The sequence below is a fragment of the Spermophilus citellus genome, assembly GCF_964194105.1.
Source record: "Spermophilus citellus genome assembly, chromosome: X".
Lineage (NCBI taxonomy): Eukaryota > Metazoa > Chordata > Mammalia > Rodentia > Sciuridae > Spermophilus > Spermophilus citellus.
In genome coordinates, this window is record NC_138190.1 from 105,516,443 (window position 1) to 105,544,221 (window position 27,779).

Consider the following 27,779-nt stretch of genomic DNA (forward strand, 5'->3'; position numbering starts at 1 on the left):
CAGTTTTGATTGATGCCTGATCAGTAAATCAAATTCTATTCTAAAAGATGAAAGAGGAAAAAGACACTTCAGTTGGAATTCAAAGGCATCTTTTCATGTCTCAACATTTGATGCTTTTCAGATGAGAGAGCTAAAAGCGATTAATAAAATATTTTTAAAACCATTTATAGTCTGGACCAAAGCTTCTTTAAAAAAATATCAAACAATGCTTTGGAAACTGAGTTATTGCTCAGCTTATATTTGTGTGTTCCTAATTGCATCATGACCACTATCTTTGAAAAAAGTACTACAGCATCCTGTTTCAGACTGCTGGAGTGGTGCACAGAAATCTCCAGTCATCACCCTCTTCCAGGATCACGAGGGAGGGAGGGAGAAAGGGAGGGAGGAAGGAGGGAGGGAGGAAGAGGGGGGAGGGAGGGAGAGAGAGAGGAAGGGAGGGAGAGAGAGAGGAAAGGAGGGAGGGAGAGGGACGGAGGGAGAGGGAGAGGGATGGAGGGAGAGGGAGAAGGAGGGAGGGAGAGGGAGAAGGAGGGAGAGAGGGGGAGGGAGAGAGAGGGAAGGAGAGACAGAAGGATGGAGAGAGAGATATAGAGAGAGCAGGGGAGAGAGGAAGAAAGACAGACAGAGACAGAAAAGAAACATCCTGAGAGGCAAGTGGAAATCAGTCCCTCAAGTGATCTATCAGGACTTCTCTGGAGCCAATTCATCCCAGAACCAGAATAGAATGAACAACCAGACCACAGTTTAACCAAGGCTAGTTCATGTTGCAGACCTCTTACCCCCTGCCCCAATCCATTTAAACCTAAAAGCTCACACCAGCACCAGGAAAACAAGGCCAAGGTGTCAGATCTCCCTCTGCTTTTCCAATGTGGCCATATCAATTAAAGTTTCCTTTCTTGCTTTTAATCATGAAAATAAAAAACACCAAAAAATCTAATTTAAAACAATCCCATCAAATAATAAATACAACCTTGAGTAAAAATGAAGCATGATTATGACATATCACCCAAGGCTGGTTCTGTAAAATGATCCTAAGGCATTTTATGTAAGTTTGTCACATCATTCACAGTAGACAATTATGAATGATTTAAGCGAAAAAAAAATGTGAACATTGGAGCTGGGATTGTGGCTCAGTGGTAAAACGCTTAGCACACAAAAGGCTCTAGGTTTGATCCTCGGCACCACATAAAAAAAAAAAAATAAAGGTTATTGTGTATACTTACAACTAAAACAAATATTTTTTTTAAATGTGAACATAGACACCCAGTCTAGAACTAATGGGACTGTATTTTGGAAATATTATAAAATTTCTTATGACATTTTTAGTTACTCTAAGGAGTAACTCTTTCTGCCCTAAATAGCTGTCTCAAGGTTGTGAGTAGTTACTAAATAATTATGCAGTTCTATTCTACAAGAGACTAAAATAATTATGGATGAAATATATTTTATTCTTGATGCTTTGGGACACTGCATGAAAAAAAGTGAAATGCATTGAAAATACTTACCAACTTCCAAACAATGACCAGTATAAGATTTCCCACTGCCTATTTCTTTGTTGTGGTGTTTCATAAATATTAATAAATAGGATGATAGTTTGGCATATGATGCAATAGAAAATGCCTATTTTTTATTCCACCTCTCCCCTTTGAGAGAAGTAATGCCATATACTAAAAATGAATAACAAATTGGCTCAGATGGATTGCCAACTCTGTCATAAGTGGTCCCAGAAGAGCTGGAGTTGCTGCATTTTTAGTGACTGCCAACTCAGAAGACAGATGTGTGACTGCAGAACTGCTGTGAATAATACCTCAATATAATGCTGTAATTTTTTACAAATAAATATAAAAGCCAGAACTGGTATTTGGTTATGTCTGTTATTAACTCCCAATGACCTATACTAAACATAAGGAAAAGAAGTATAGACACTGTCAAACAATGGATAAATATCAAATCTGAAAACTGGTCATTACCTACACATATTTGGACATTCCTTAATTTAATAATGACTGACTCCTTTCCATCTCAGTCCCATCACTGGTACTTGCTTGACATAGGTAAAGGAAGAAAGGGGCCTGGTTCTCTATAACTTGCTCACAGATATTCTAAATGTTGATTGGACAGTGTAATAAGTAATATACTTAACGTGTAATGTTTAATTTCAAAATCATTTTTATATTTCCTTTTAAATAAAATTAATTTTCACATAGTATTAGGTTCACTGCAATATTGAGCAGAAGGTACAGAGATTTTCCATATACCCCTTACCCCCACAAACATACAACCTCCCCTACTAACAATATCCTACATCAGAGTGGTACATTTGTTACAATTGATAAACCTACATCAACAAATCATTATTACCCAAAGTCCATAGTTTACACTAATGTTCACTTTTGGCATTAATATTCTGTAGGCTTTGACAAATGTATAATGACATGCATCCATGATTTGATAATAGTACATCATACAAAATATTTTCACTGTTCTAAAAATCTCCCATGTTCTGTCGATTCTTCCCCCACCCCCATTGATCTTTATACAAATTTATATTTCTACAGTTTTGTTTTTTCCAGAATGTCAAAGTTGGACTCATACAGCATATAGCCTTTTGGCATTAGCTTCTTTCACTTAGTAATGTACATCAAAATCACTTTTAAAGAGCTGATTTTTCAGTTAAATATATAATTCTATTAGTGTAAAAGTTGATGTTTCATGATGAAAAATCTGTGCCAACATTAAAGATATTAAATCATAAAAACATTTCCCAGAAACCTTTTAAAATGAAGATTTGACTTTATATACAAGATTTCTCTTTAGCAAAATATGCGTGTATTGCCAAAATAACATATTCATTAGTTTTTCTATATTATCTCAATATGAATAAATTGATTTATCTGATCTTAAAAGTTTCAGACTATAGACCCTTTCAGCAGACATGATCCAATTAACTATTAAAAAACAAAACAAAATAACTAGAAAAACCTCTCTTAGTATAATTAAACCCTGCCATGCTCCATTTCCTGATCATGTAGTTTCCTGATATGAAAAGGAAAGGCTCATTGAGTGGGAATGACAAAAAGTATACAGTATCAAGAATTACCAGGCTGGGGGCTGGGGATGTGGCTCAAGCGGTAGCGCGCTCGTCTAGCATGCATGCGGCCCGGGTTCGATCCTCAGCACCACATACAAACAAAGATGTTGTGTCCGCCAAAAACTAAAAAAAAAAATATTTTTTTTTTAAAGAGAGAGCGAGAGAGGGGGGAGAGAGAGAGAGAGAGAGAGAGAGAGAGAGAGAGAATTTTTAATATTTATTTTTTAGTTCTCGGCGGACACAACATCTTTGTTGGTATGTGGTGCTGAGGATCGAACCTGGGCCGCACGCATGCCAGGCGAGCGCGCTACCGCTTGAGCCACATCCCCAGCCCCTAAAAAAAAAAAATTCTCTTTCTCTCCTCCCTCCCTCCCTCTCTCTCTGTCTCTCTCTCTGTCTCTCTCTCTCTCCCCCTCTCTTTAAAAAAAAATAAACTACCTCTTTAAAAAAAAAAATTACCAGGCTGCCTGGCATGGTGACACACTCCTATAATCCCAGGGACTCAGGAGACTGAGGTAGGCAGATCACAAGTTCAAGGCCAGCCTGAGCCATTTAAGGAGACCTGTCTCAAAATTAAAAAAAAAAAAAAAAAAAAAGGCTGGGTATGTAGCTTAGTGGTAAAAATGTCTCTGGGTTCAATCTATAGCACCACCCAAAACAAAAAAAAAGAATTACCAACCCTTTTCCCATTCTTCAGCATGACCTTCCTTGTCTCAGTAAAGAACCTACACAAACTCTTGTTGCCTCTTCAGCTCAAATGAATTTTTAGCCGAAAAACAAATCCCAGTAATCATTATTCTCCATTGTCTTATTCTTGTTACCTGTTTTGACTGAGAATTTTACCCAGATACCCAAAACTCATATCCCAAAGTACTATCAAACTTTTAAAACCTTTGTCCTCTACTGATAGGTACACAAATAAGATTTGTTTTTGTTTTTGTATCAAGTAATGCCTACATTGGAGTGTTATTTATACTTATTTACTTATTTTGCAGTGCTGAGGATCAAACCCAGGGCCTCATGCATACTAGGCAAACACCATTAAGCTATATTCCCAGCCCTGCTGGTTTTTTTTTTTTTTTCCCAAAATAAATATGTTCTTTTTTTTAACCTCTGTTTTACTTATTTATTTTTATGTGGTGCTGAGGATCAAACCCAGTGCCTCACATGTGCTAGGAAAGCACTCTACCACTGAGCCACAACCCCAGCCCCTGCTGTGTGTTCTTAAGGAAGCCATTCAACTTCTCTGAGCCACAATATCTTCATTTATATAAAGTAAGTCCCTTGCAATACCAACAACCTTAATTTTATAAAGGAGACACTGGCTGAAAGCCTTGAGATCTCGTTTATGACAAAAAGGATCCCTGCCAAGAGAAAAAAAAATACTGCAATTTTTCTGTATAAATCAAATTGCCTTTTGACATCCCCCTCAGCTCTACCCAAGAATTACTGTTCAATGGAGAAAAGCATGTAACAGGGAAATTTTGTATAATTTCATTCCTTAGTGTTCCTGTTATTGACATTTCCCCACATCACAGTTGTTCTTACAACTTCTCTAGGTAAGTGATTTTTAATGATAGTCTATCTGGAACTATCTTCTCAAGACCCAATTTAACAGCTACTTTTTGAACCCCACAACCTTTCTTTTCTGTCTCCCCCACCTCATATACATAGTAAATTTGGATAGCCAGTAACCAGTTCTACCACTACCATTCACTGACTACCAACCCACAGGCCAAGATTCAAAGGTTCTTCTTTTAATCCTTACAAAACATCTAAAAGGTAGATATTAGTTGTCATTTTAAAAACAAGGGTACAGACTCATAGAGACCAAGTGAAAAATAAGTGCACAACTATGAAGAGTTAATTCCTTGACTTGAATCCTATACCTGACTCAGAAACCTCACCAGGTCACAAATGAATATTAACACTATTTAACTTCCCTCTGATGATTCTAAACAGTTTAGAAAGTGATAAGACATATATTTCTCTAACACAGGAGAGAAGGACATAAAGATGAATAATGATGTAAGTATGTCTGGAAGGGAAAGAAGCTGAAGAAGTTCATTGCTGCTGACTTCCATTCATGCAGAAAATGAGGAATCCAGAATTCCAAGTAAGAAAAATAGTATTATTTTAAGGCCACATCTTGAAAATAATAACTCTGATTGTTTAACTAGTTCCCATTTACCTCAATTCCTACCATCATATTCCATATTCCTCATTATATTCTATATTTAGGCAAAGTCTTTAAAAAATGACCTCCCCAAATTTTGATTTTAAATTTGTAGGAAAGTTGAAAGAATAACAAAAATCACACATTTAAATACCTTTTACCAAGATTAACCTGCTCATACCATTTTGCCACAAATTGCTAAATGTCTTTCTCTTCACACATGGTTTCGGCAGAACAATTTGGAAGTACACTACAAACATGAAAATTCTCTAAATAATGTAGCCTGCATTTTCTAAAAAAAAGGTTATTTTCCTACATATTCATAACTATCACACCTAGGAAAATAAGCAATTCCTTAATATCATACAATATATAGTCCATATAGGTTAACATGGTACACTTGATTGTTATATCTATGTCTCTGTCTGTCCCTCTCTGGCAGCGCTTGGGATCAAACCCAGGGCCTTCTATGTATTAGGCAAGTGTTCTACCACTGAGCCATATACCCAGACCTATGCCTGTTTAATCTAAGACCATCCCCTTAATTTTTTTGTTTTGAATTTTAAAGAGTCCAAGCCAATTATATTTTTAATGTCTCACACACAGAATGTCTGATTTTTTTTCTTGCATTAGATTAAGGTTAAACATTTTGGTAAGAATCCTATATATGTGATATTGTATACTTCTCATCATGTCAAGTCAAGAGGCACATTATATCAAGTTATCCCACCACTGGTTAGGCCAAGTTTGATCACTTCACTAAAGTGGCACATGTCACAAAGGTCTTGTAAAGGCATATATTTTATTTTGTAATTTTTAAGTAACCTGTAGAGTGATATTTTTGAGTAGACATACATATGCTATTCTCCAACAATCTTTAATTCAATAGTTTTAGCATCCATTGATGATCCTTGCCTAAATCAACTGTTATGCTTGTGCTGCAAAGTGGTGATTTTTTTCCTCACTAAATTGTACAACTAAAATGCTGAGTTTTATGGAATATAAATTATGCATCAATAAAACTGTTTTTTTTAATTAACTCAGTAACTTGCAGTCTGTATCTGGTCCACTTCCTGCTAGCCTACTTTTCTGCCAAGAAATGACTGACAGTTGAAATATTTTATACATGAAACAGGATATTCAAGATCAAGGTGAACTTAATAAAATAAAAGTGTTCTGCTGATTTAATGATGGTTTCTGAATTCTATCATTTCTTCTATAATTACTAGTTGGCATACTTTTATAAAGACATTCTCCTTTACTTCTTATTTCTCTCTCTCTTTTTGGATTATCATTGGGAACTCATGGTAACATATTATAATCTGTTACTTTTGTTATTCTTTTTCATGTTTAAATATACTAATGTGTCAGCAGGAATCCCTTGAAGTACAATCTTGTATCCTGATATAACTTCATTAGTCATTTAACAATGTTTGCTTTCTTGAACAAAAAGTCCGAAACTCACCCTGTACTTTCCTTGCCTGAGATCAGTTAACCAAAAAGATTGATTCCTTTTAGTGGGAATGGTATTTAGAAACTAAGAGCTAGGTACTGGGTATGCCCGTTACTACTGAGGTATCTTTCATTGCTTCTAGGCCCTGTCTGTATATAGAACAAAGGAATAAGAATATTTACAATTCAAATTTATAATACAAATATAAAAGGAAAGAAAGATACTAGTATCTCTTTTATATTTTAATGAAGACACTAATTTTTATTATCAGTTATACACACACACACACATTTGTTTTATTCTACCATATACATAAAATGGTAGCAACATTGGTATCATAATTTTTTAACAATAAATCTATTAAGAAAGGTTTCTTTTGTTTGTTTTTTGTTTGTTTGTTTGTTTGTTTGCAATACTATAGATTGAATCCAGTGGTGCTTTACCACTAAGCTATATTCCCAGTCCTTTTCATTTATTTATTTTTGAGACAAGGTCTTGCTAAATTGCTTAGAGCCTTACTAAATTGCTGAAGATGGCCTTCAACTTGCAATCCTCCTGCCTCATATTCCTCAGTCACTGGGATTACAGGCATACACCACAGTGCCTAGCTCCATTAAGAAAGTTTAAGATTTCTCTGCAGGTCTTTTCAGGTAACATCATATTAAGAATACACTACCAAGAATACTATGTTCAAAAGTTATCTGAATTGAGTGATTGTTACAGTTACATACCTTTGTTTAGTTTTAATGTATATTCCATGTTAGTATTTGTCTTTCTTTCAGTTAATTTTGGCTTAATTATAATTTTTAATAAATAAAATATTTATATGGTTCCCAAATCAAAAACTGAACAAAAGGTATACTTCAGAGAAGTCCTGATTCTATCCCAATACCCTACATCTCATTCCTGTCCACCTTGTATTTTCATTAATTTCCAGATAATTCTTCAGAACTAATGGTAGGCATGAGTTAAGCAACACCCCTAAAACTGAGCTATTATGTGAGTATGGTCATGGAGCACACACCATGACTTATAACACATTATAATAAATAGAACCTGGTATATGAATAAACTCCCACCTGAATTCTGATTAATCCACTGCAGAGAGTCCAGATGAGCATTCAGAATTTTGCAGATCTGCTGGAGCTAAAAATACATCCAATACTTTTAGATTATGATTATTCAGATGTGGTCAACAAAAAAATAAGTAAATTGAAATTAGGAAGTGATTTTTATTTTTTCTGGTAAGACATGGACTGAGAATAGACTAAATATTAATAAATGTTTGTTTCTTTTGCTATTTCATATTTAAAATGTTCATTACTTTTACATATTAGTACAATGCATTTACTTTTTTTAACTGTCAAGAATGAGACTCCTACAATTCAATAAGAAAGTGACTACTACAGCATAAAAATAAAGAACATTAAGAGACATTTCATAAGAAAATAAATTCATATAAAAATTTAAAAAGCAACATTTATCAATCAAATCAGTATTTTTTAAATGTGTACTCAATTGCCAAGTACAGATTAAATATCTGTTATCCAAAATGTTTGGGGCCCTAAGTGTTTTAAGCACTTGATTTTTTTTATTGTGAAAGCTCTGCATATTATACAATGTGATATCGTGGAGATGGATCCAAGTCTAAAATCATTATGTTTCATATATACCTCATACACGTAGCCTAAAGATAACTTTACACAATAATTTATTATGCCTGTGTTTTATTTGCTTGTTTGTTTGCACTGCTAGAGATCAAACTGAGGGTGTTATGCACACTAGACAAGCACTCTACCACTGAGCTACATCCCCAGTCTAGCTATGCATTTATTTTGATTATGACCCATCCCATGAGGTCAGGTGTGGAATTTTTCACTTGTCTTGGCATGTCAGCACTCAAAAGTTTTGATTTTGAAGCATTTAAGATTTCAAATTTGCACATTAGGAATGCTCAATTTATATGTGGGAAAAATACATACATTAATATATAGCCAATAGTAATGTAAATTGGCTCAACCTTTTAAAATATACAATTTTATAATATATATCAAAAGTTTAAATAATCATACCTTTTGAATCAGCATATTGTATCTATTTCCAGGAGTGTAGCCAGAGAAAATAATCAAATCTAAATATAAGTGGTCAGTACAGGGCTGTTTTATATTGACCCCAAATTGCAAAAATATCTATACCAATTAAGAAATGACTAAATATATTATGGTAAACTCTCCTCTGATAAAATATCCTAAAACTATTAAAACTTTGGGAAAGCACCATGAAACAATATTAAATAAAGACAAAAAGCAAAAATCTATATGGTATGTTTCCAGTGTTGTTTTCAAAAAAAGAACCAGCATAGCAAAGTGACTAAGAAGAAATACACCAATATAATAGCAGGTTACTGGTAATATATGTGATTTAATTTCCTTCAAGGATTTTATGAGAAAATATAACTGAATAAGAGAATAATATGGATTTGCTTAATAAAAACTTTAATTAAATATTAGGTGGTCTCTCCCATTACTACCATACCCCCTTCCTTCCACCCCTGCCAAATAAAAGGGAAATAAAAACAGGTTAATTCCCTCACTGTGAATAGGAAAATAGTTGCTATTTTTATACCCTAATATGTGGCCCACTATAACAAAGCTTTGTTGATGTATACAATCAATTATTTTCAGTAATATTATTGTTCAGAAGTGTTTTTTCTGCTTCCTGTCTGATGATTTATGAACAGGAAGGAAAAAAAGGGATGAGTTGTTGAAGATCTCTTGCTTCTTTTGTCCTGCCCTTAAGCAGTAATTAAGCTTTAACTCATTCATACTAAACATCCCAATCACCTCTGCTAAGAACACCAAAACCAAAAAGACTCAAATGATTCACTATTACTAGAATAAAATAAAGCAATATTGGGCTTAGTAGAGAAAAACGATGAAGATAAGATTACAGTAACCTTTTACTTGCTCTGCTGAGAACATTCTTCTCATATTAAATCAACAGAGGGACTAGACACCAGCTCTGCTTCATGTCTAAATCTACATGTATTTATCTATGCATCAAAATTTTATTACAACAAAACAATTTTGAATTTTGGAATCACAATGGTGATCTAATATTTCATTAGAACAAAAGCTACTTTGTTAATGTTTGATCATTTGTGTGCACATAGGGAGATGGCAGCATGGGTAATTCCTGACTGATTCATATTTGTCTTTGTTCAACTTTTAATTTTCATAGCTAGAAGGGACTTAAAGATCATTTATTCTATCCTTGACATTTTGCAAAAGAAGAAACCCAGACCCAGAGAGATTAAGTGACTTAAACAAAATCCTAATGCTTTCTCAACTATAATGTGCTCTTTATGATTAAAAAAGCTAGTAATATGTATGTGGATTAAGAGTGGTCTATATATATAATTGGACAAAGAACTTACTAAAGAATAATCACTACTTGTACATATGTCATTCATTCTCATCTACCCAGACCTTGGCTCTACTGCTAGTTATAATTAGCTGATAGAAAATATAATAGGAACTCCCACAATATATGATTCCTCTTACTGCCATGGAGTGAGAATAGGAAAAAGAGGACTCTATTTAGCTGCTAAGACAATAAAGAAAGCAGAGGAAATAAGCTCTTTAATGAAAATATAGAAAAATCAAGTAATACACTTCTTTCTTAACACCTAATGAATTCACAGCATGTCTATTCTAACTGAAGCCTCAGCTTTATTTTCACATGATATAATACGTTTACATCATGAGCTAAGTAGTATTTTATGGGGCAGGTAGAAACCTAATGACCACATTTACCAAATTTTCTATGAATAAATATATGTTAAGTCTCAACAGTTAACTCACCAGATTTTAAAGATATAACCTACTCATAAATTAAGGATTGCCTGAATGTCTAAGAGACTTGAACTTATCTATTCACATTTATATGAGAACATAAATACATATGTAAAAAGAATAAACCAGATGATAAATAAGAGAACAGAAAAGTAAGTACAGGGAAACATATTTAATTATGCATACAAAGGAGAAAACCCTAAAAATATCAAGAGTAAAGAGTAATTTTTTTCACCTTCCTAGGAATAACCACAAAAAAATCATAATCATCTCTGCTTCTAAATATCTCCTGTCCCACTAACCAAACCCAAGTGCCTCATATGTCTATGCATCAAAAAAATAAATAAATAAATAAAAAGCACTGTTATGGAGGACAGTGACTAACTAAAAAAATCCATAGAATGGTAATTTCATACTACATTTTGACTGTCTAGATATATAAATCAAAAAACATACCCGATCAGTAGTGGCAGCAGGATTTCCAAATGTATTCAGGTGACCAGTAAAGTCCTTGAGATCTTGGGACATTCGTTTCAGCTGAGCATCTATAGTTTCTGATAATTTGTAACTGCAAAGGCAGGTAAATAAATTAACACGAAATGTTGTCCCCATATCTACTGTTATTTACATACAAAGATAATAATGTCAACTGGATTTGTCTCAATTTCCCTACCTTCTCAGCAGGTATTAATTATGACCAATGGCATATTTTTTCATGGATACAATGTTCACCATCCTATTTTATGTAGATTTTAAAAGTAAAAGCTTTTATCTGCCTTGCCATTATTTAATTTCACCTATGTACCATCTTGCTAATGCTCTGGTGAGCAAAGGAACTCTTTTTCTTTTTCTTCCTTTTTTTCCAGTACTGGGGTTTGAACCCAGAGCCTCATGCATGCTAGGCAAATGCTGTACCACTGAGCTATATCCCCAGTCTCAGAGAAACTCTTTTTAATGACAAAATACATCTATAGGACATTTAGATATCCAAAACAAGTTAGTGTTTGGCAAATTTCTCCAATGGTCATAAATACATAGATGTCCAAGGTAAAACTTTATATAAATATATTCCACCAGGCAACAAAAGCTATTTTGTGAAATAAGCTTTATAATTATAAAAGGTAGATAAATCTAAGTTCAAGACAAATTGATTAGTGGCCTACATTATCAATATTTCCATCCAAATTATTTACTACACCCACACACACAAACCCACACTTAACCTAGCCAATAAATGTTTACAAGAATTAAAGTGGCCAGATAATTTTCCACTTTAATGTCTTTAAAAATTAAAGACTCAATTAGATTTACTGGTAACCATCTGGCCCTTCTGTGTGAAAGTACTTATAGATTGCCTAAATTGTTGAGGCTTATGGTGAAATTTTTATCACAATATAAATATGACTACAAAAGAGCAATTAGGAATTAATGTTACAAATATTTCTTCAAAGTACAGTTAAGATCTTATGAACAAAAATGTAACTGTTTAAAAAAAAGAGAATACACAGAATACAGGAAGGAAGGAAGGAAGGAAGGAAGGAAGGAAGGAAGGAAGGGAGGGAGGGAGGGAGGGAGAGAGGGAGGGAGGGAGGGAGGGAAAGGGAGATAGGTGGGGGAGAGGGAAAGGATTGATCAACAAAGGCTGAAATACAAAAGAAGAAATAGAATTAGGGTCAGTACAAATTAGCTGTACTTACCACATTTAATGTCCCTACAAAAAATGTCAACTTGAAAGTCTTTGAAAAATGAGCTTAGCTGGGTGCAGTAGCATGCACCTATAATCTGAGCTACTCAGAGGCTGATGCAGGAGGATCACTTGAGCCCAGGAGTTCAAGGCCAGCCTGAACAAAAGCACCTCTGTCTTAACTCACTAATAAGCCATCAATAAAATAGTATCAATTTAGATTGTATAGTACATTCATTCAAAGTCTCCTTACACTCTTTAAATTGGACTGATTACTAAATCTCAGTTCCAGAGATAAAGTTACTCTGGAACACTGGCAATGAACTAACAGAAGGTAAAGACTAAATAGTACAGTAAATATACCTACCCTGAGACATTGACAAAAATCATTCCATTTTTGAAACTCATATAGTTTACCCCCAGTTTAACAAATTTGCCTTTAAAATAGCAAATAATTCATCACTAAAGCAATTGCATGAACATTAGGTTTAGACAAGTCAATATAATAGGAGACCATAAATATTCTATAATACTATGACACCACACACATAAAATTTATATTTCTAATTTAAGAACAAACTTGACAAATATAAACTTTACAGTGGGCATACATTAGGTTGAGATTAATAACAGTGTACAGAATGCTATAAAACAAAATTGCCAAAATGATTTCTTCATTTTCGAGCTTTTGAAAAAAAAAATAGCCCACAAAATAGTCAAACAACTTGATAAAGGTCAACTGTAAGAACATCTCCTTTTCTACTAATACTTAACCTCTGCCTTCTGATTCAATTTTTCCCTGCTTTATGGAACACTCTCATAGTAGGTAACTTCTTCCCCATTCCTCAACCTTTATTCAGTTACTTACATCCTCTCATATTCCTTATCTTCATGCTGCAGATAAACAGACTCGCTTTGGTCCTTCACAGTCTTCTCTAAAGGAGTCAAAAGATCTTCTAGTTCCCTCTGCTGTGACAGGATAAAATCTAATTCTTGCTCCAATCTGAATAAAACAAGTCAATAGAAGAATCAATGAAAGGAACTTAGAATAACAAAATAAATATCAATAAACTACAACAAGGGGAAAATCTGAACAAAAAGATAGTTTTTTGTTCCTCAACCAAAGAAATGTAAGGTTCTACCTTTTCTGATCCAGTTTCACTTTTTCCACTTCTCCATGTAAAATAGAAATCTTTAAAGAGAAATAAGAAGAAAATAGAATATTTGAATTTACTCAATAACATCAGTGCAATATTAAATTTCTCATATACACTTTAAATATAAAACATTTCCTAATTCAGGGCACTTATTACCTAAGGAAAATATTTTTAAGCTGCTTGCCAACATTGCAATACAAAATTAACCATAAAACATAAATCTATTCTCTTGTGTTCGTCTGAAAATATTTGCACAATGCAGGTAGATTAATGAGAATATCTTCTTACCTCCTCAGCATTCTCCATTAATGTGCAGTCCCAAGCATTGACTCGAGTGGCCTGACGAAGAAAATACTTTTCTTGATCCTCTAGCTCAAGACTCCACTTGTTTATCAGACCATCCAGCTGACCATATGTCATCACTGGAGTTACTATTGAACTAAATAAATGAAAGAAAGAAGAATGATCATATTATCATATTTATGACCATATTTTAAAAACAGCACAAGAAGTCTAGAGAAGCAGTTAGCATGTGAGAACTTTCTCATACCTGCTCCCCAACAATAAAACATAAAAGGTAAGGATGACTTAACAACAACCATTTGAAATCTCTGGAAATTATCCTAAGGGGATACAGCAAGATAAAGTTTTATTAAGAAATATGCAAAATCACAATAAGAAAAGTGAAAGTCTGTACCACAATGTGATCTTGATCTCTCAGCAAGATGACGCTCCTTTCTGGGTGGGTGTGGCCAGGGAAATAGGACTCTTTCTCCCTAGCTCTTAGTCAAAGTAACCCATTCCTTATCTTGAGTAGAATTCATGAAAGAATGTGTATCCACCCATACCAGGTGGAACCATGACAAATTCCAATTCCCCTGCCAAGTGGTATCAAAAAGGCTGATTATCCAGCTGAGATCTTTGATCCACTGAGAAGAAATGCAAGGTCATGCTCTGATTCCTCTGCTGGGCTCAGTAAGAGGGTAACTGGCAAATCCCTGTCTGGCAAAAGCAGACAGAGTCCCAATTTACCACCCACTTTTGGTGGGATCCAATATAGCAAGATAAATCTAAATCCCCACCCAGCAAAAATAAGACTTTAATGTGGCATAGTGAGTAGGATTAGTCACTATTAGACTTTACCACTTGCTTTGGTGTCAGTGGGACATAGTAGGGAACCTAACCTTTACATCTACCTGGCCTTATTAAGACTGATGCAACTTGAGGATAGTAAGGGCTCCAATTTCTATCACCCGTGAGGTCAGCAAAGCTTAGGGGGAGCTTGACCTCCACACACTCTGGCAAAAGCAAGACTGAAAAAGGCAGGGCAAAGCCAAGCTAATCAGCAATCTGTCCCTTCTTCCATGAGACTTGTGTCAGCAGTACACACTAAGAGCCAAGTCTCCATGCCAACACAGCATCAATGATGTTGAATGAAGTGGTATGAGGCTGAGTAACTGGCATCCTTCTTCTTCCTTCCCCTTATGTCAGTGGGGTGCAATAAGAAGCTGAAATTCTGATTCCCCCTATATCAATTATGTAATATGAGTCAGTCTACTTCCCCTTGATCTGGGGGCTACAGGACCCAGAGTTTACATCGGCAAGGAAGTGCTACAATGCAGATGCAGTACACCACTTTCATGGAGAATAAGTCAGTGGAGCTAAGGGAGGTGTTGAATTTCCACATCAACCATGTGCACTGAGGCACTGTAAGTGAGTCAGTGTTCCATTTCTGCTGAGGGGTGTGAATAAGGTCCAATGAGAAGCTAAACAAAAAGCACACCCATTCTTTGCACTATATCTCAACAAAGGGACTACCTAATGAAAAAAGTAGATATAAACTGGGTGCAGTGGTGCACACTTGTAATCCCAGAGGCTTGGGAGGCTGAGGCAGGAGAATTACAAGTTCAAAGCCAACCTCAGCATCTTAGCGATGAGGCCCTAAGCAACTTAGTGACGAAGCCCTAAGCAACTTAGTGAGACCCTGTCTCACAATAAACAATAAAAAAGGGCTGGTGATGTAGCTCAGTGGTAAAGTACCCCTAAGTTCAACCCAAGTAGCAAAAAACAGAAAAGTAGATATAAATAGGACACAATATATTATACAAAATGTCAAGGACATAATAAAAACTATGTTATATAACTATCCAGGAAAATCACAACTTGAAAGAGAAAAGACAACTCAGATGCCAACATTAAGATGTATCAAATGTTGGAATTATGAAAAAATTAAAGTAACCATAAAAAAGCTTTGAACAGGGGCTGGGGTTGTGTCTCAGCAGTACAGCGCTCGCCTGGCATATGCAAGGCCCTGATTTTGATCCTCAGCACCACATATGATTTTTTATATATATAATTTAAAAAAGATTTGAACTAGCAATTTCAAATTCTCTTGAAACAAATTTAAAAATAGCAAAGAAATACAAGTTATTAAAAAAACAAAATGGAAAATATAGAACTGGAAATAAAACAACTGAAATGACAAGCTCACTTTAAGAGTTTGATATTAGTAGAGTTGACAGAGGATACAATCACTGAACTTGAGGACAGGTAATTAGAATTTATAAAACAACAAAGAGAACATAGGCAAGAAAAAGTGGGGTGGGGGGAGTCTCAAGGGCTGGAAGTAACAGTCATATATTAAAAATTCCAGAAAAAGAAGGCGGCGAGAACAGAACTAAAACTGTATTCAGGAAAAAACAGGCTGAAAAGTCCCCCAGATTTGGCAAAAGATACAAATGCACAGATTCAAGTTGAATGAACCCCAAACAGAAAAACTCAAACAAATCCATGCTAAGACACAAAGTAATTACGTTTCTGAAAACTAAAGACAAAGGAAAAAAATCTTGAAAGCAACAGGAATGGAAAAAAAATGCATTACTTGGAAGGGAACAATCTGAGTGATAGCTGATCTCTTGTCTAAAACTATGGAGGCTAGAGGTAAGTAGCACATTTTTCAAGCACCAAAAGATAAAAAAAAAATGTGTTGACTAATGATTTCCATATCTACTGAAAATGTCCTTTGGAAATTAAGAGAAAATAAAGATATTTTCATACAAAGTAAAATTAATTTGTTACTAATAAACTGACCCTTGAAGATTAGCTAAACTGAACGGAAATAAAAACAGAAGACTTGGAACATCATACAAAAGAAAGAAGCTCATCAAAATAAGTAAAAAGAACAGTAAATATACTATTCTATTTCTATTACTATATTATATACTATTTCTATTACCATACTATTTCTATTACAGTAAATATACTATTCTATTTCTATTGAGGTTCTTCGTGATATTTCATGAGTCAAATAAAAATATAACCCTGTGCGTTATTATACTCTGTGTACACAGAAGAAATACTGAGACAACTACATAAAAAAGGTAAGGAGGGTAAAAGGAACTAAATAGAAGTAAGGTTTTTATATTTCAACCAGACTGGTAAAATTATAGTGTCACTAGATTATTATAAGTTAACCCATGTACAGAAGCATTGAGTAAAAAAAAATTATATATACATATATTATATTATAAAAATTATATAATGCAATATATTTTAAAAAACACTATAAATAGAACAAGGTAGAACCATCACAATATTCAAACAACCCAAAAGGTTGGGGACTTTTCAAATTTTACTTTCCTGAATATGCTTTTAGTCCTGTTCTCTCTTCCTCTTTTACTGGAATTTTTTTTCCTAAATATTTTTTTTTAAAAGTTGTAATGGATACAATATCTTTATTTATTTTTATGTGGTGCTGAGGCTGGAACCCAGTGCCTCACACATGTGAGGCAGGAGCTTTACCACTGAGCTACATACAGCCTGGAATTTTTTTTTTTTTTTTAGATACTAGGGATTGAACTCAGGGGCACTCAACCACAGAGCCATATTCCCCAGCCCTATTTTGTATTTTATTTAGAGACAGGGTTCTCACTGAGTTGCTTAGCACCTTGCCGTTGCTGAGACTGGTTTTTTAACTCATGATCCATCCTCATGCCTCAGCTTCCTAAGCATTGGGATTACAGGCATGTACCACAGTGCCCAGCTAACTTTTAATATACAAATATTACCTGTTTTATTATTATCATTCTCCAGGTTTAAAAAAAAGAAAATCAAAAGAATAAAAATCAAAAGTAACAAAGAATAAAACATCAGACTTAAACCCAACTTATCAATGATTACTTTAAATGTCAATGTGCTAAATATACCAATTTAAAGGCAGATTGGCAGAGTAGATTAAAAGAAAAATCTAGCTGCAATGGCACCTGCCTGTTATCCCAGTGACTTGGGAGACTGAGAAAGGAGGATTGCTAATTCAAGGCTAGCCTCAACAAATTAGTGAGAACCTGTCTCAAAAAAAAAAAAAAAAAAAAAATATATATATATATATATATATATATATATATATATATCAGGGCTTTAGATGCCCAGTATAATACAAACAACAACAACAACAAAAAATCCAACAACATACTATCCACAAGAAGCTCACCTCAAAGACAAGGACAGACAGGTTGAAAGTAGAAGAATGGGAAAAGATGTGAGATTAATTTTTAAAAATAAATGAGGAGAAACTTTGAGAACTAGAGCTAGACAAAGTGTTTTCTTATAATTGATACTAAAAGCACATATCTGCCAAAGAACTGGTATCTAGAATACATAACAACTTCTCAAAACTGAACAATAAAAAAACAAATAACAAAAGTAGAAAATGTACAAAGATATGAATAGACACTTCACCAAAGAGGACATAACAATAGAAAACACATACTTAAAGAAATGATCGACATCTTTAGTGATCAGGAAAATATTAATTCAAACTACAATAAGGTATCACATCACATTTATCAGAAGGGCTAAAATAAAAAATAGTGACAACAACCCCTGACAAGAATATGTAAAATCTCTATCACTCATACATTGCTGTAAGTAGGTAGAATAACACAGCCACTCTGAAAAAGAGATTGCTAGTTAAAAAATTAACATAAAAACTTTCAAACCACCCAGAATCAGCATTCCTAGGCATTCATCTTAGAGACATGAGGTATATGTTCACAAAAAGACCTGTACATGAATGTTTTTACCAGCTATGCTCATAGTAGCCAAAAATACTGAAACAACCTAGATATCCATCAACAGGTGAAAGAATGTTTAAATAATGATATATAACAATGACATAGAGTACCACTCAGAAATAAAAAAGAACAAATGATTGATTGATGCACCTGAAAACTTGGCGGGGGTGTCAAGGATTTACACTGAATGAAAAGAGCCAATCAACAATGTGTAACATTGTTGAAATATCCTAATAACAGCAATGAAGATCACATTAATTGTTGCCCAGAGTAAGGGAAAGGAGAGGGGTAGTGAATGTGGCTATAAAAGGGTGACAAGAGGAATCCTTGTGTGAAGGACCCATTTCAAATCCTGACTACATCAATATCAAAATCCTGGTTATGACATTTATACTATAGTATTTACAAGATGTTATTGTTGGGGGAAGAAACAGGGAGATAGAGGATATTTTGCAAAGTATGTAGGAATACAGGCTCTAGAGTTTGTCTGAATTTTAATCCTGGCTCAACTGTTACCTAGTACCTGACTATAAGCAGATTATAAAATCTTTATGTGCTCCAGTTTTCTCATCCATAAAATGGGAACAAAAATAGTGTCTATCTCATAGGTTATTGTGAGGATTAAATCATATGATATTTTTAAAGTACTGTTATCTTACTAAACAGAGTAACTGCATAATAAAAGTTGCTATTATTAGTAATATTAATAATTGTATTATAATGGTATTCAGAAGTCCCTTGATTATTCAACTTCCTAAATTACAGAAATTGTTCTGTGTTTCAAAAACTCATATATCTAACTTTCTAGTATTTTCTAAGGCTATACAAGCAAACTATGCCTTGTACATGATAAAATGAAACACAAAAGGAATTTTCAAATAAATAAGCTTACTTAACAGTTGAAGTAAGAGGTACAGAAGAAAAACTGACTGGATCAGTGTTATTAATCCCAGGGGATGTCAGTGGTCTTAGATTCAGGTTAAAGCCACTAGTAATTGTGGTAGTAGTATTGGTGGTAACAGTGGTGGTGGTAGTTGTTGAAGTTGTAGCTGGAAAACAAAATATACAATGTTAGTAAGAAATGAGAACTTGTTTCACTTAAGCCTTGATCATTCAAAGTTAAAAACCAGAAAGTCATTTGTTAAGACATGAATTTGAACTCAAATCTGTGGATTTTAACTCAATTCTGTTATAATATAAGTGATATATGACAGACCAGGTATCTGGATTAACCTTACTGATGAAAACTAAAACTCCTACATAAATTCATTGGAAAAAAACCCATATCTTAGCTAGCCCCATAATAATTAAAGAAACTAAAGAAATCCTCAACACTCTTCCACAGAAAAACTCTAGATCTTGATGACCTCACTAGTAAGTTTTACTAAACTTTCAAGGAAAGGATAATAACAATTTAGGCAAAATCTCTGTACATTTTTTGCATACTTATGACTATCTGTGTATTTAACTTCTACAAATGAAATTTCTAGATGAAAGGGTAAGAATGCTCTAAATTTTAATATATAACGTGAAACTGCCCTACCAAGTTGACTTTGCCAATATACATTCCTATCAACAGGGGAAAGTGACTATTTCTCTATATCATACCTAAAATAGGCATACATCTTTGCAAACCCAATAGGGAAAGTCTATTAAAGTTTTATCTATAGGCCACACCTCTTTTGTACATCTTTTTCCATTGCATCCCTACAGAACACCTTGCCATCTAATAGATGAAATCCTAAGTATACTTCATAGCCTAGCTTAACTTCTTTGTTCCCCATGTTTATCACCCACTTCTCACCTACTCATAGTTTTGTATTGGTTTTCTGAACTTTGACAGCACTTTTGATTCTTACTATACATTGAGAACTTAAAGAATAATGTACAGAAATTATGGCTGCTGGGGACTGGCAATGTTTTATTTTCTTCATATTTTCAAAATGTTCCTATAATTAAATACTACTTCTATAATATGAAATTTGTTATAAAAATATAACATGTATGCAATTATTTGTTTTATATTACCCATGCTTTCTCAATTAGTAATGCTTTTATGTTAATGGCTACATTAGATAATTATGGAAATAATGATGCATGACACATGCACTATTTTAAGAGAGTCTGGCCTCCCCAGTTCTTGCTAAGGGAATAGGTTCTGTCTTTTGTTCCTGGTTCGATTGGGCCAGGGATGGGCATACATAGTACAGGAAGCCATCCCATATGCTACTACCTTTGGAAGGGTATAGCACAAAAAGCTCTCATCAAACAGGGATAAAATGGGATAGAATCTCAGTTTTAAAAATTATGGGAGAATCTGATTCTAGGTAGAAACATGGAAAAAGTTTCAGAAACAAGAATCAGAAACTGAAACATATTTCCTAAAATGTAGAAGGAAGTTGTGGGTAGAGGGAGTTAAAAAGACAGAGAAAAGATATGAGACAGTAATAAAAGACAGTAAGTAAATAATAAATTAGAAATAAGGTAAAATAGGAAGGCAGCAAAATAGATAATGAAACCAACGGGAAGTTTAAAAAGAGAAAAAGCAGATAAATGAAAAACAACTGAACTACATTTTAACAAGATTTTATTTAGGCAGTCCCTAAAGCTGCCTTATGCACAATTCCTGAGAATTTTCTTGAAGTAACAGTGCCACACCAATGTCTGTACTAGATTTTCATAAAATTCAATTTCTCTTTTGGCACAAGGATTCTTACAACAATTCCCGTTCTCTGTGTTAGCCCTTGTGAGGGTAAAATTAACACTGCAGAGGAAAACCATGCCCAATCACAAAATATCTCTGGCATCACTATCAATGAGAACACTGGAAAGATTACATATTGGATCTTGGATGGCATTCTTTTTTAAAATATTTATTTTTTAGTTGCAGTTGGACACAATACCCTTACTTCACTTATTTATTTTTATTTTTATGTGGTGCTGAAGATAAAACTCAGGGTCTTGCACATGCAAGGCGAGCACTCTATGGCTGAGCCTGAGCCTGAGCCTGAGCCCCAGCCCCAGCCCCAGCCCCAACCCCAGCCCCTGGGGTGGCATTCTTTACAGCCAAATGTGATCATTTTCTTCATTTGAGAATGAAAATATTATTGAAAGAAAATCCTTCCTCCAGAAAAGCTGAAAATTAATGATACTATTAAAAGATACACTTTATCAATTAATTCACTCGAAAATAGTAACTATTAGATTCGGAAAAAAGAAAAAATGTAAAAGAGTTCTTCATGTAAAGGAAAATATATTCATCCAAAAAGGATTGTTTAATAATCTGTATTTCCTGAGATGAATAGATGTACAAAGATGTATACTTAAGAGAAAACAGCAAGTTCTTTGTAAATTGTATGCAATGATTCTGTTTTTGTAAAACAGATTTAATGTATGTTTATGTGCTTTAAAAAAAAGGTCTGGAAAGATAAACAAACTGTTCTCTCCAGCAGGAGTCATACATGTATTTATGAGTTTTTTTTTAAATAAAAAAGCAACTAGCATCACCACAGGAAAAGAAACAGCTAAATAGACAACACAAAATATCTCCCCCAAAGATGCTGAATGATATCTTCAGGAAATTAATACTTGTCAGCCTAAACATAAAGGAATCTGAGTCTTATAAAAATGGTATAATTATTTTGACCTTTGTGTATAGTACACCTTCTGTTCTTCATCTTTCATGCTATTCTAAAGGCATAAATTAGGTCTTACATATTAAAATAACGATAATATTTCGATTAATATCAAAAGAAGCAATGGAAAACGTGAAATGGAAAGAGTGAAGGTTTTATCACAGTCTGATTTTGCAAGTTATAATCTTGTTCTAAACCATTTAATATAGTCAATTTTATATTATCTATGTAATCAAGGGGAAGTACAATTCTGTAGATTATAAAAAATAAATGCATACCAAATTTGGAATTAACATTTTAATAAATTTCATTCTAATGATCTTAAAATCATTATATAAATTATATAAAAAAGTAAAAAAATATCCTTTAAAAGATCCTATTATTCAATTTTCCTATCCTGTACCTAACAAACAATTTTACTCCATGCTGGGATTAGACATTATCACCTTCTCAAACTCATAGGAAAAATGAGATTGATTTTTTTGAAAAGAGCAAGCTTCTCTTAAAACTTGATGATTATACCTGGGACAGAGAGTAATCCCAAAGACCTGTAAGTCTGCAAAACAGGCACTTGAAAGCTGATAAGCAATGCTAGCAAGAGGGATGAATATACAGAATTATATTCAATCAAAGGAAAATCCAATTCAACTTAAAAACTAGAAATAAATCAAAATGACAAGAAAAAAATCATCTGTCAGTAATAACAATCAAAAGACATAGGCTGAGGCTGGGACTGTAGGTCAGTGGCAGAGCGCTTGCCTAGCATGTGTGAGGCACTGGGTTCCATCCTCAGCATCACATAAAAATAAATAAATAAAATACAGGCATTCTGTCCATCTACAACTCCAAAAAAAATTTTTTAAAGACATAGGCTGGCAGATTGGATTAAAAAACAAGACCCAACAATATGCTGTCTCCATGAAACTCACCTCATGGGCAAAGACATCCACAGACTGAAATTTAAAGGATGGGGAAAAAAGATCACTCACATGGATCATGTAAACAAGCAGGGGTTTCTAGTCTCATAACAGATAAAGTGGACTTCAAGCCAAAGTTAATCAGAAGGGATCAAGAAGGGAAGTCATACAATGACAAGAAATAACAACTGCAAATATTTATGCCCCCCAAAAAGAATACCTATGTACATCAAACAAACCCTTCTCAATATCAAGAATCAAATAGAGCAAAACATTATAATACTGGGTGACTTTAACATGGCTCTCTCATCACTAGATAGATCTTCCAAACTAAAGAAACCATAGAACTAAAAATTACAATTAATAATTTAGACTTAACAGGCATATATAGCATTATTTATCCATCAATGACTGAATACACTTTCTTCTCAGCAGCACATGGAACATTTTCTAAAACAGAACATGTCTTGGGCCATAAAGCAAGAGTTAATACTCTGTATTCTACCAGATCATAATGTGATAAAATTAAAAATCAACAATAAGATAAAAAACAGAAACTGCTCTAAGCTGGATACTAAATGATTCACTATTAAATGATAAATGGATAGGAGAAGAAATCAGGGTGAAATGAAAAAATGCTTAGAAGTTAATGAGAACAGGGATACAACATAGAAAAATCTATGGGACACTATGAAGGTGGTTCTAAGAGGAAAGTTCATCATTAAGCTCATACATTAAAAGAACAGAAAGGTACCAAATAAATAATCTACCATTATATCCCAAGACCCTAGAAAAAGAGAAAAATAATTCAACACCAAAATCAATAGAAGATAGGAAATAATTAAAATCAGAGCCGAAATCAATGAAATTGAGATTTTACAACAATGAAAAAAATCGATGAAACAAGTTAGTTATTTGAAAAAAATAAATAAAATTGATAAACCCTTAGCCAAGCTAACCAAGAGAAAAACTCAAATTATTAAAATTTGTGATGAAAAAGGAAATATCACCACAAACACTATTGAAATAGGATAATCAGAAATATTTTGAAAATTTATACTCCAATAAGCTAGAAAATCTTGAAGACATTGACAAATTCCTAGAGATATATGACACACTCAAATTGAATCAGGAGGATATAGAAAACTTAAACAGACCAATTTCAGAAAATCTTGAAGACACTGACAAATTCCTAGAGATATATGACACACCCAAATTGAATCAGGAGGATATAGAAAATTTAAACAGACCAGTTTCAAGTAAAAAAATTGAAGAAGCCATCAAAAGCCTACCAACAATGAAAAGCCCAGGATGGATTCTCAGTAGAGATCTACCAGACCTTTAAAGAAGAACTAATACCAATCCTCTTCAAATTATTCCATAAAATAGAAAAGGAAGGAACTCTTCCAAGCATAATCTATGAAGCTAGTATTACCCTGATACCAAAACTGGACAAGGACTCATCAAGGAAATAAAACTTCAGTCCAACATCCCAGATAAACACAGATACAAAAATTCTTAATACTGGCGAATCACATACAAAAACACATTAAAAAGATAGCGCTTCATGATCACATGGGTTTCATCCCAAGGATGCAAGGCTAGTTGAACATATAGAAATAAATAAATGTAATACATCACATAAATAGGCTTAAAGACAAAATCACAGGTTTATCTCAATAGATAACACAAAAAGCATTTGACAAATTACAACATTCATTCATATTTAAAACACTAGAAAAACTAGGAATAGAAGGAACATATCTCAATATTGTAAAAGCCATATATGACAATAACCAAGGCCACCATCATTCTAAATGGAGAAAAACTGAAAGCATTCCCTCTAAAAACAGGAACAAGACAGGGATGCCCACTTTCACCAAGTCCTTGAAAATCTAGCCAGAGCAATTAGACAGATGAAAGAAATTAAATGAATACAAATAGGAAAACAAGAGCTCAAACTATCTCTGTTTGCTGGGGATATGATTCTATATTTATTTTTAAATATTTTTTAGTTGTAGATGGACACAATATCTTTATTTTTATGTGGTGCTAAGGATCGAGTCCAGTGCCTCACACATGCAAAGCAAGTGCTCTACCACTAAGCTATAACCCCAGCCCCTGATTCTACATTTAGAAGGCCCAAAAACTCCACCAGAAAACTTCGAGAACTCATAAGTGAATTCAGCAAAGTAGCAGCATATAAAATTAACACCCATACATCAATTGTGCTCCTATACTCCAACAACGAATCAGCTGAAAGAGAAAATCAGAGAAACCACCCATTCACAATAGCTTCAAAAAATAATAAAATAGGCTAGGAATATAGCTCAGTTGGTACAGTGTTTGCCTCACATACACAAGGCCCTGGATTCAATCCTAATAATAATAATAATAATAATAATAATAATAATAATAATAATAATATCAATCTAACAAAAGAGGTGAGGGACCTATATGATGAAAACTATAGAACACTAAAGAAAGAAATTGAGGAAGACCTTAGAAGATACAAAGATCTCCCATACTCTTGGATAGGCAGAATTAATATTGTCAAAATGGCCATAGTACCAAAAGTGCTATATGCATTCAATGCAACTCCCAACAAAACGCCAACAACATTCTAGAAAAAGCAGTCATGAAATTCATTGGGGAAAATAAGAGGCCCAGATTAGCCAAAGCAATCCTTAAGTGAGAAAAGCAAACCAGGAAGCATCATAATACCAGATGTTAAGTTATACTAACAGAGCTATAGTAACAAAAACAGAATGGTATTGGCACCAAAACCGGTAAGAAGGCCAATGGAACAGGATGGAAGACACAGAAAAAAACCCACATAAATACAGTCCTCCTCATATTAGACAAAGGCACCAAAAACATACATTGGAGAAGGTAGCCTCTTCAACAAACGGTGCTGGGAAAACTGGAAATCTATATGTAGTAGAATGAAATTTAACTCCTCTCTCTCACCCTGCATGAAACTCAACCCCAAGTGCACCAAAGACCTACACATTAGACCAGAAACCCTGTACAGACTAGAAGATCAATTTAGGTTCTTAATTCCTTAACAAGACTCAAAGTACAATCAATAATCAACAAATGGAATGGCATCAAACTAAAAAGCTTCTTCACAGTAGAAGAAACAATCATGAATGTGAAGAGAAAGCCTACAGATAGGGCATTAATTTCCCAGGATATATAAAGAACTCAAAAAACTTAACATCAAAAAAACAAATAACCCAATCAATAAATGGCAAAGGAACTGAACCCATACTTCACAGAAGAAGAAATATAATTGGTCAACAAATACATGAAAGAATGTTCAACATCTATAGCAATTTCATCTCTAGCAATTAGAGAAATGCAAATCAAAACTACTCTAAGATTTCATCTCACTCCAGTCAGAATGGCAGCTATTATGAAGACAAACAACAATAAGTGTTAGCAAGGATATGGGGAAAAAGGTACACTCATACACTGCTGGTGGGACTGCAAAATTCCTTGGAAAACTGGGAATGGAACCACCATTTGACCCAGATGTCCCTCTCCTTGATTCATACCCAAAGGACTTAAAAAGAACATACTACAGGGACACAGCCACATCAATGTTTATAGCAGCACAATTCACAATATCTAAACTGTGGAACCAAACCAGGTCCCTTCAGTAGATTAATGGATAAAAAAATGTGGTATATATACACAATAGAATATCACTCAGCAATAAAAGAGAATAAAATTATGGCATTTGCAGGTAAATGGATGGAGTTAGAGAAGATAATGCTAAGTGAAGTTAGCCAATCCAAAAAAATTAGATGCCAAATGTTTTCTCTAATATAAGGAGAAAGTACATGTATGAAGACACAAATCAGTGTGAATATACATTATATACAAACAGAGATATGAAAAATTGTGCTCCATACATGTAATATTAACTATAATTCATTCTGTTGTCATTTATTTTTTAAAAAAACTATACTGAGATTCCATTTCACTTCAGTAAGAATGGCAATTATCAAGAATACAAGTAACAACGCTGGGGAAGATAGGGGGAAAATATTGACTTACACATTGCTGAAAATTGGTGCACCCACTATGAAAGGCAGTATGGAGATTCCTCAGAAGACTTGGAATGGAACCACCATTTGAACCAGTTATCCCACTCCTTGGTATATACCCAAGGACTTAAAATCAGCAAATTATAGTGGCACAGCCATATCAATGTTTACAACATCTCAATTCATAATAGTTAAGATATGGAACCAACCTAGGTAGCCTTCAACAGATGAATGATAAAGAAAAAATGATATATATACACATGAAATATTATTCAGCCATATACACAATGGAATATTACTCAGTCATAAAGAAGAATGACATTATGACATTTGCCCAGTAAATGGATAGATCTGGAGACTATCACACTAAATGAAATAAGCCAGTCCCCAAAAGCCAAAGGCTGAATATTTTCACTGATATATGGAAGCTAACCCACAATAAGTGTGTAGCAGGGGAAAGAATAAGTAAATTGGACAAAAGCGAATGAAGAGAATGGAGTAGGGATAGGGAAAGGAAAGGCACTTGAATATATCTGACATAATTTTCTTATGTACACATATGAATACACTATAGTGAATCCCCAACATTGTGTGTACATCCACAAGAATGGGGTCCTAATTAGAATAAGATAATATTCCATGTTTGCATAATTATATCAAAATGGCTTCTACTGTCATGTATAAC

The 27,779-nt window shown here is 33.9% G+C and overlaps 1 protein-coding gene across 2 annotated transcripts in view; it reads right to left on the bottom strand.

Annotated features, from left to right (window-relative positions):
* Positions 1-27,779, bottom strand: part of NUP62CL (nucleoporin 62 C-terminal like) — an 82,007-nt gene that overhangs the window by 23,977 nt on the left and 30,251 nt on the right. For both annotated transcript variants that reach the window (XM_081276421.1, XM_081276422.1), the window contains 6 exons: positions 19,380-19,536; positions 13,704-13,854; positions 13,401-13,450; positions 13,127-13,261; positions 11,031-11,142; positions 7,800-7,866 (listed from right to left, as the gene is read on the bottom strand). In XM_081276421.1, coding sequence (XP_081132547.1) covers positions 7,800-7,866; positions 11,031-11,142; positions 13,127-13,261; positions 13,401-13,450; positions 13,704-13,854; positions 19,380-19,536 — 672 coding nt within the window. The remainder of the gene's footprint in view (positions 1-7,799; positions 7,867-11,030; positions 11,143-13,126; positions 13,262-13,400; positions 13,451-13,703; positions 13,855-19,379; positions 19,537-27,779) is intronic.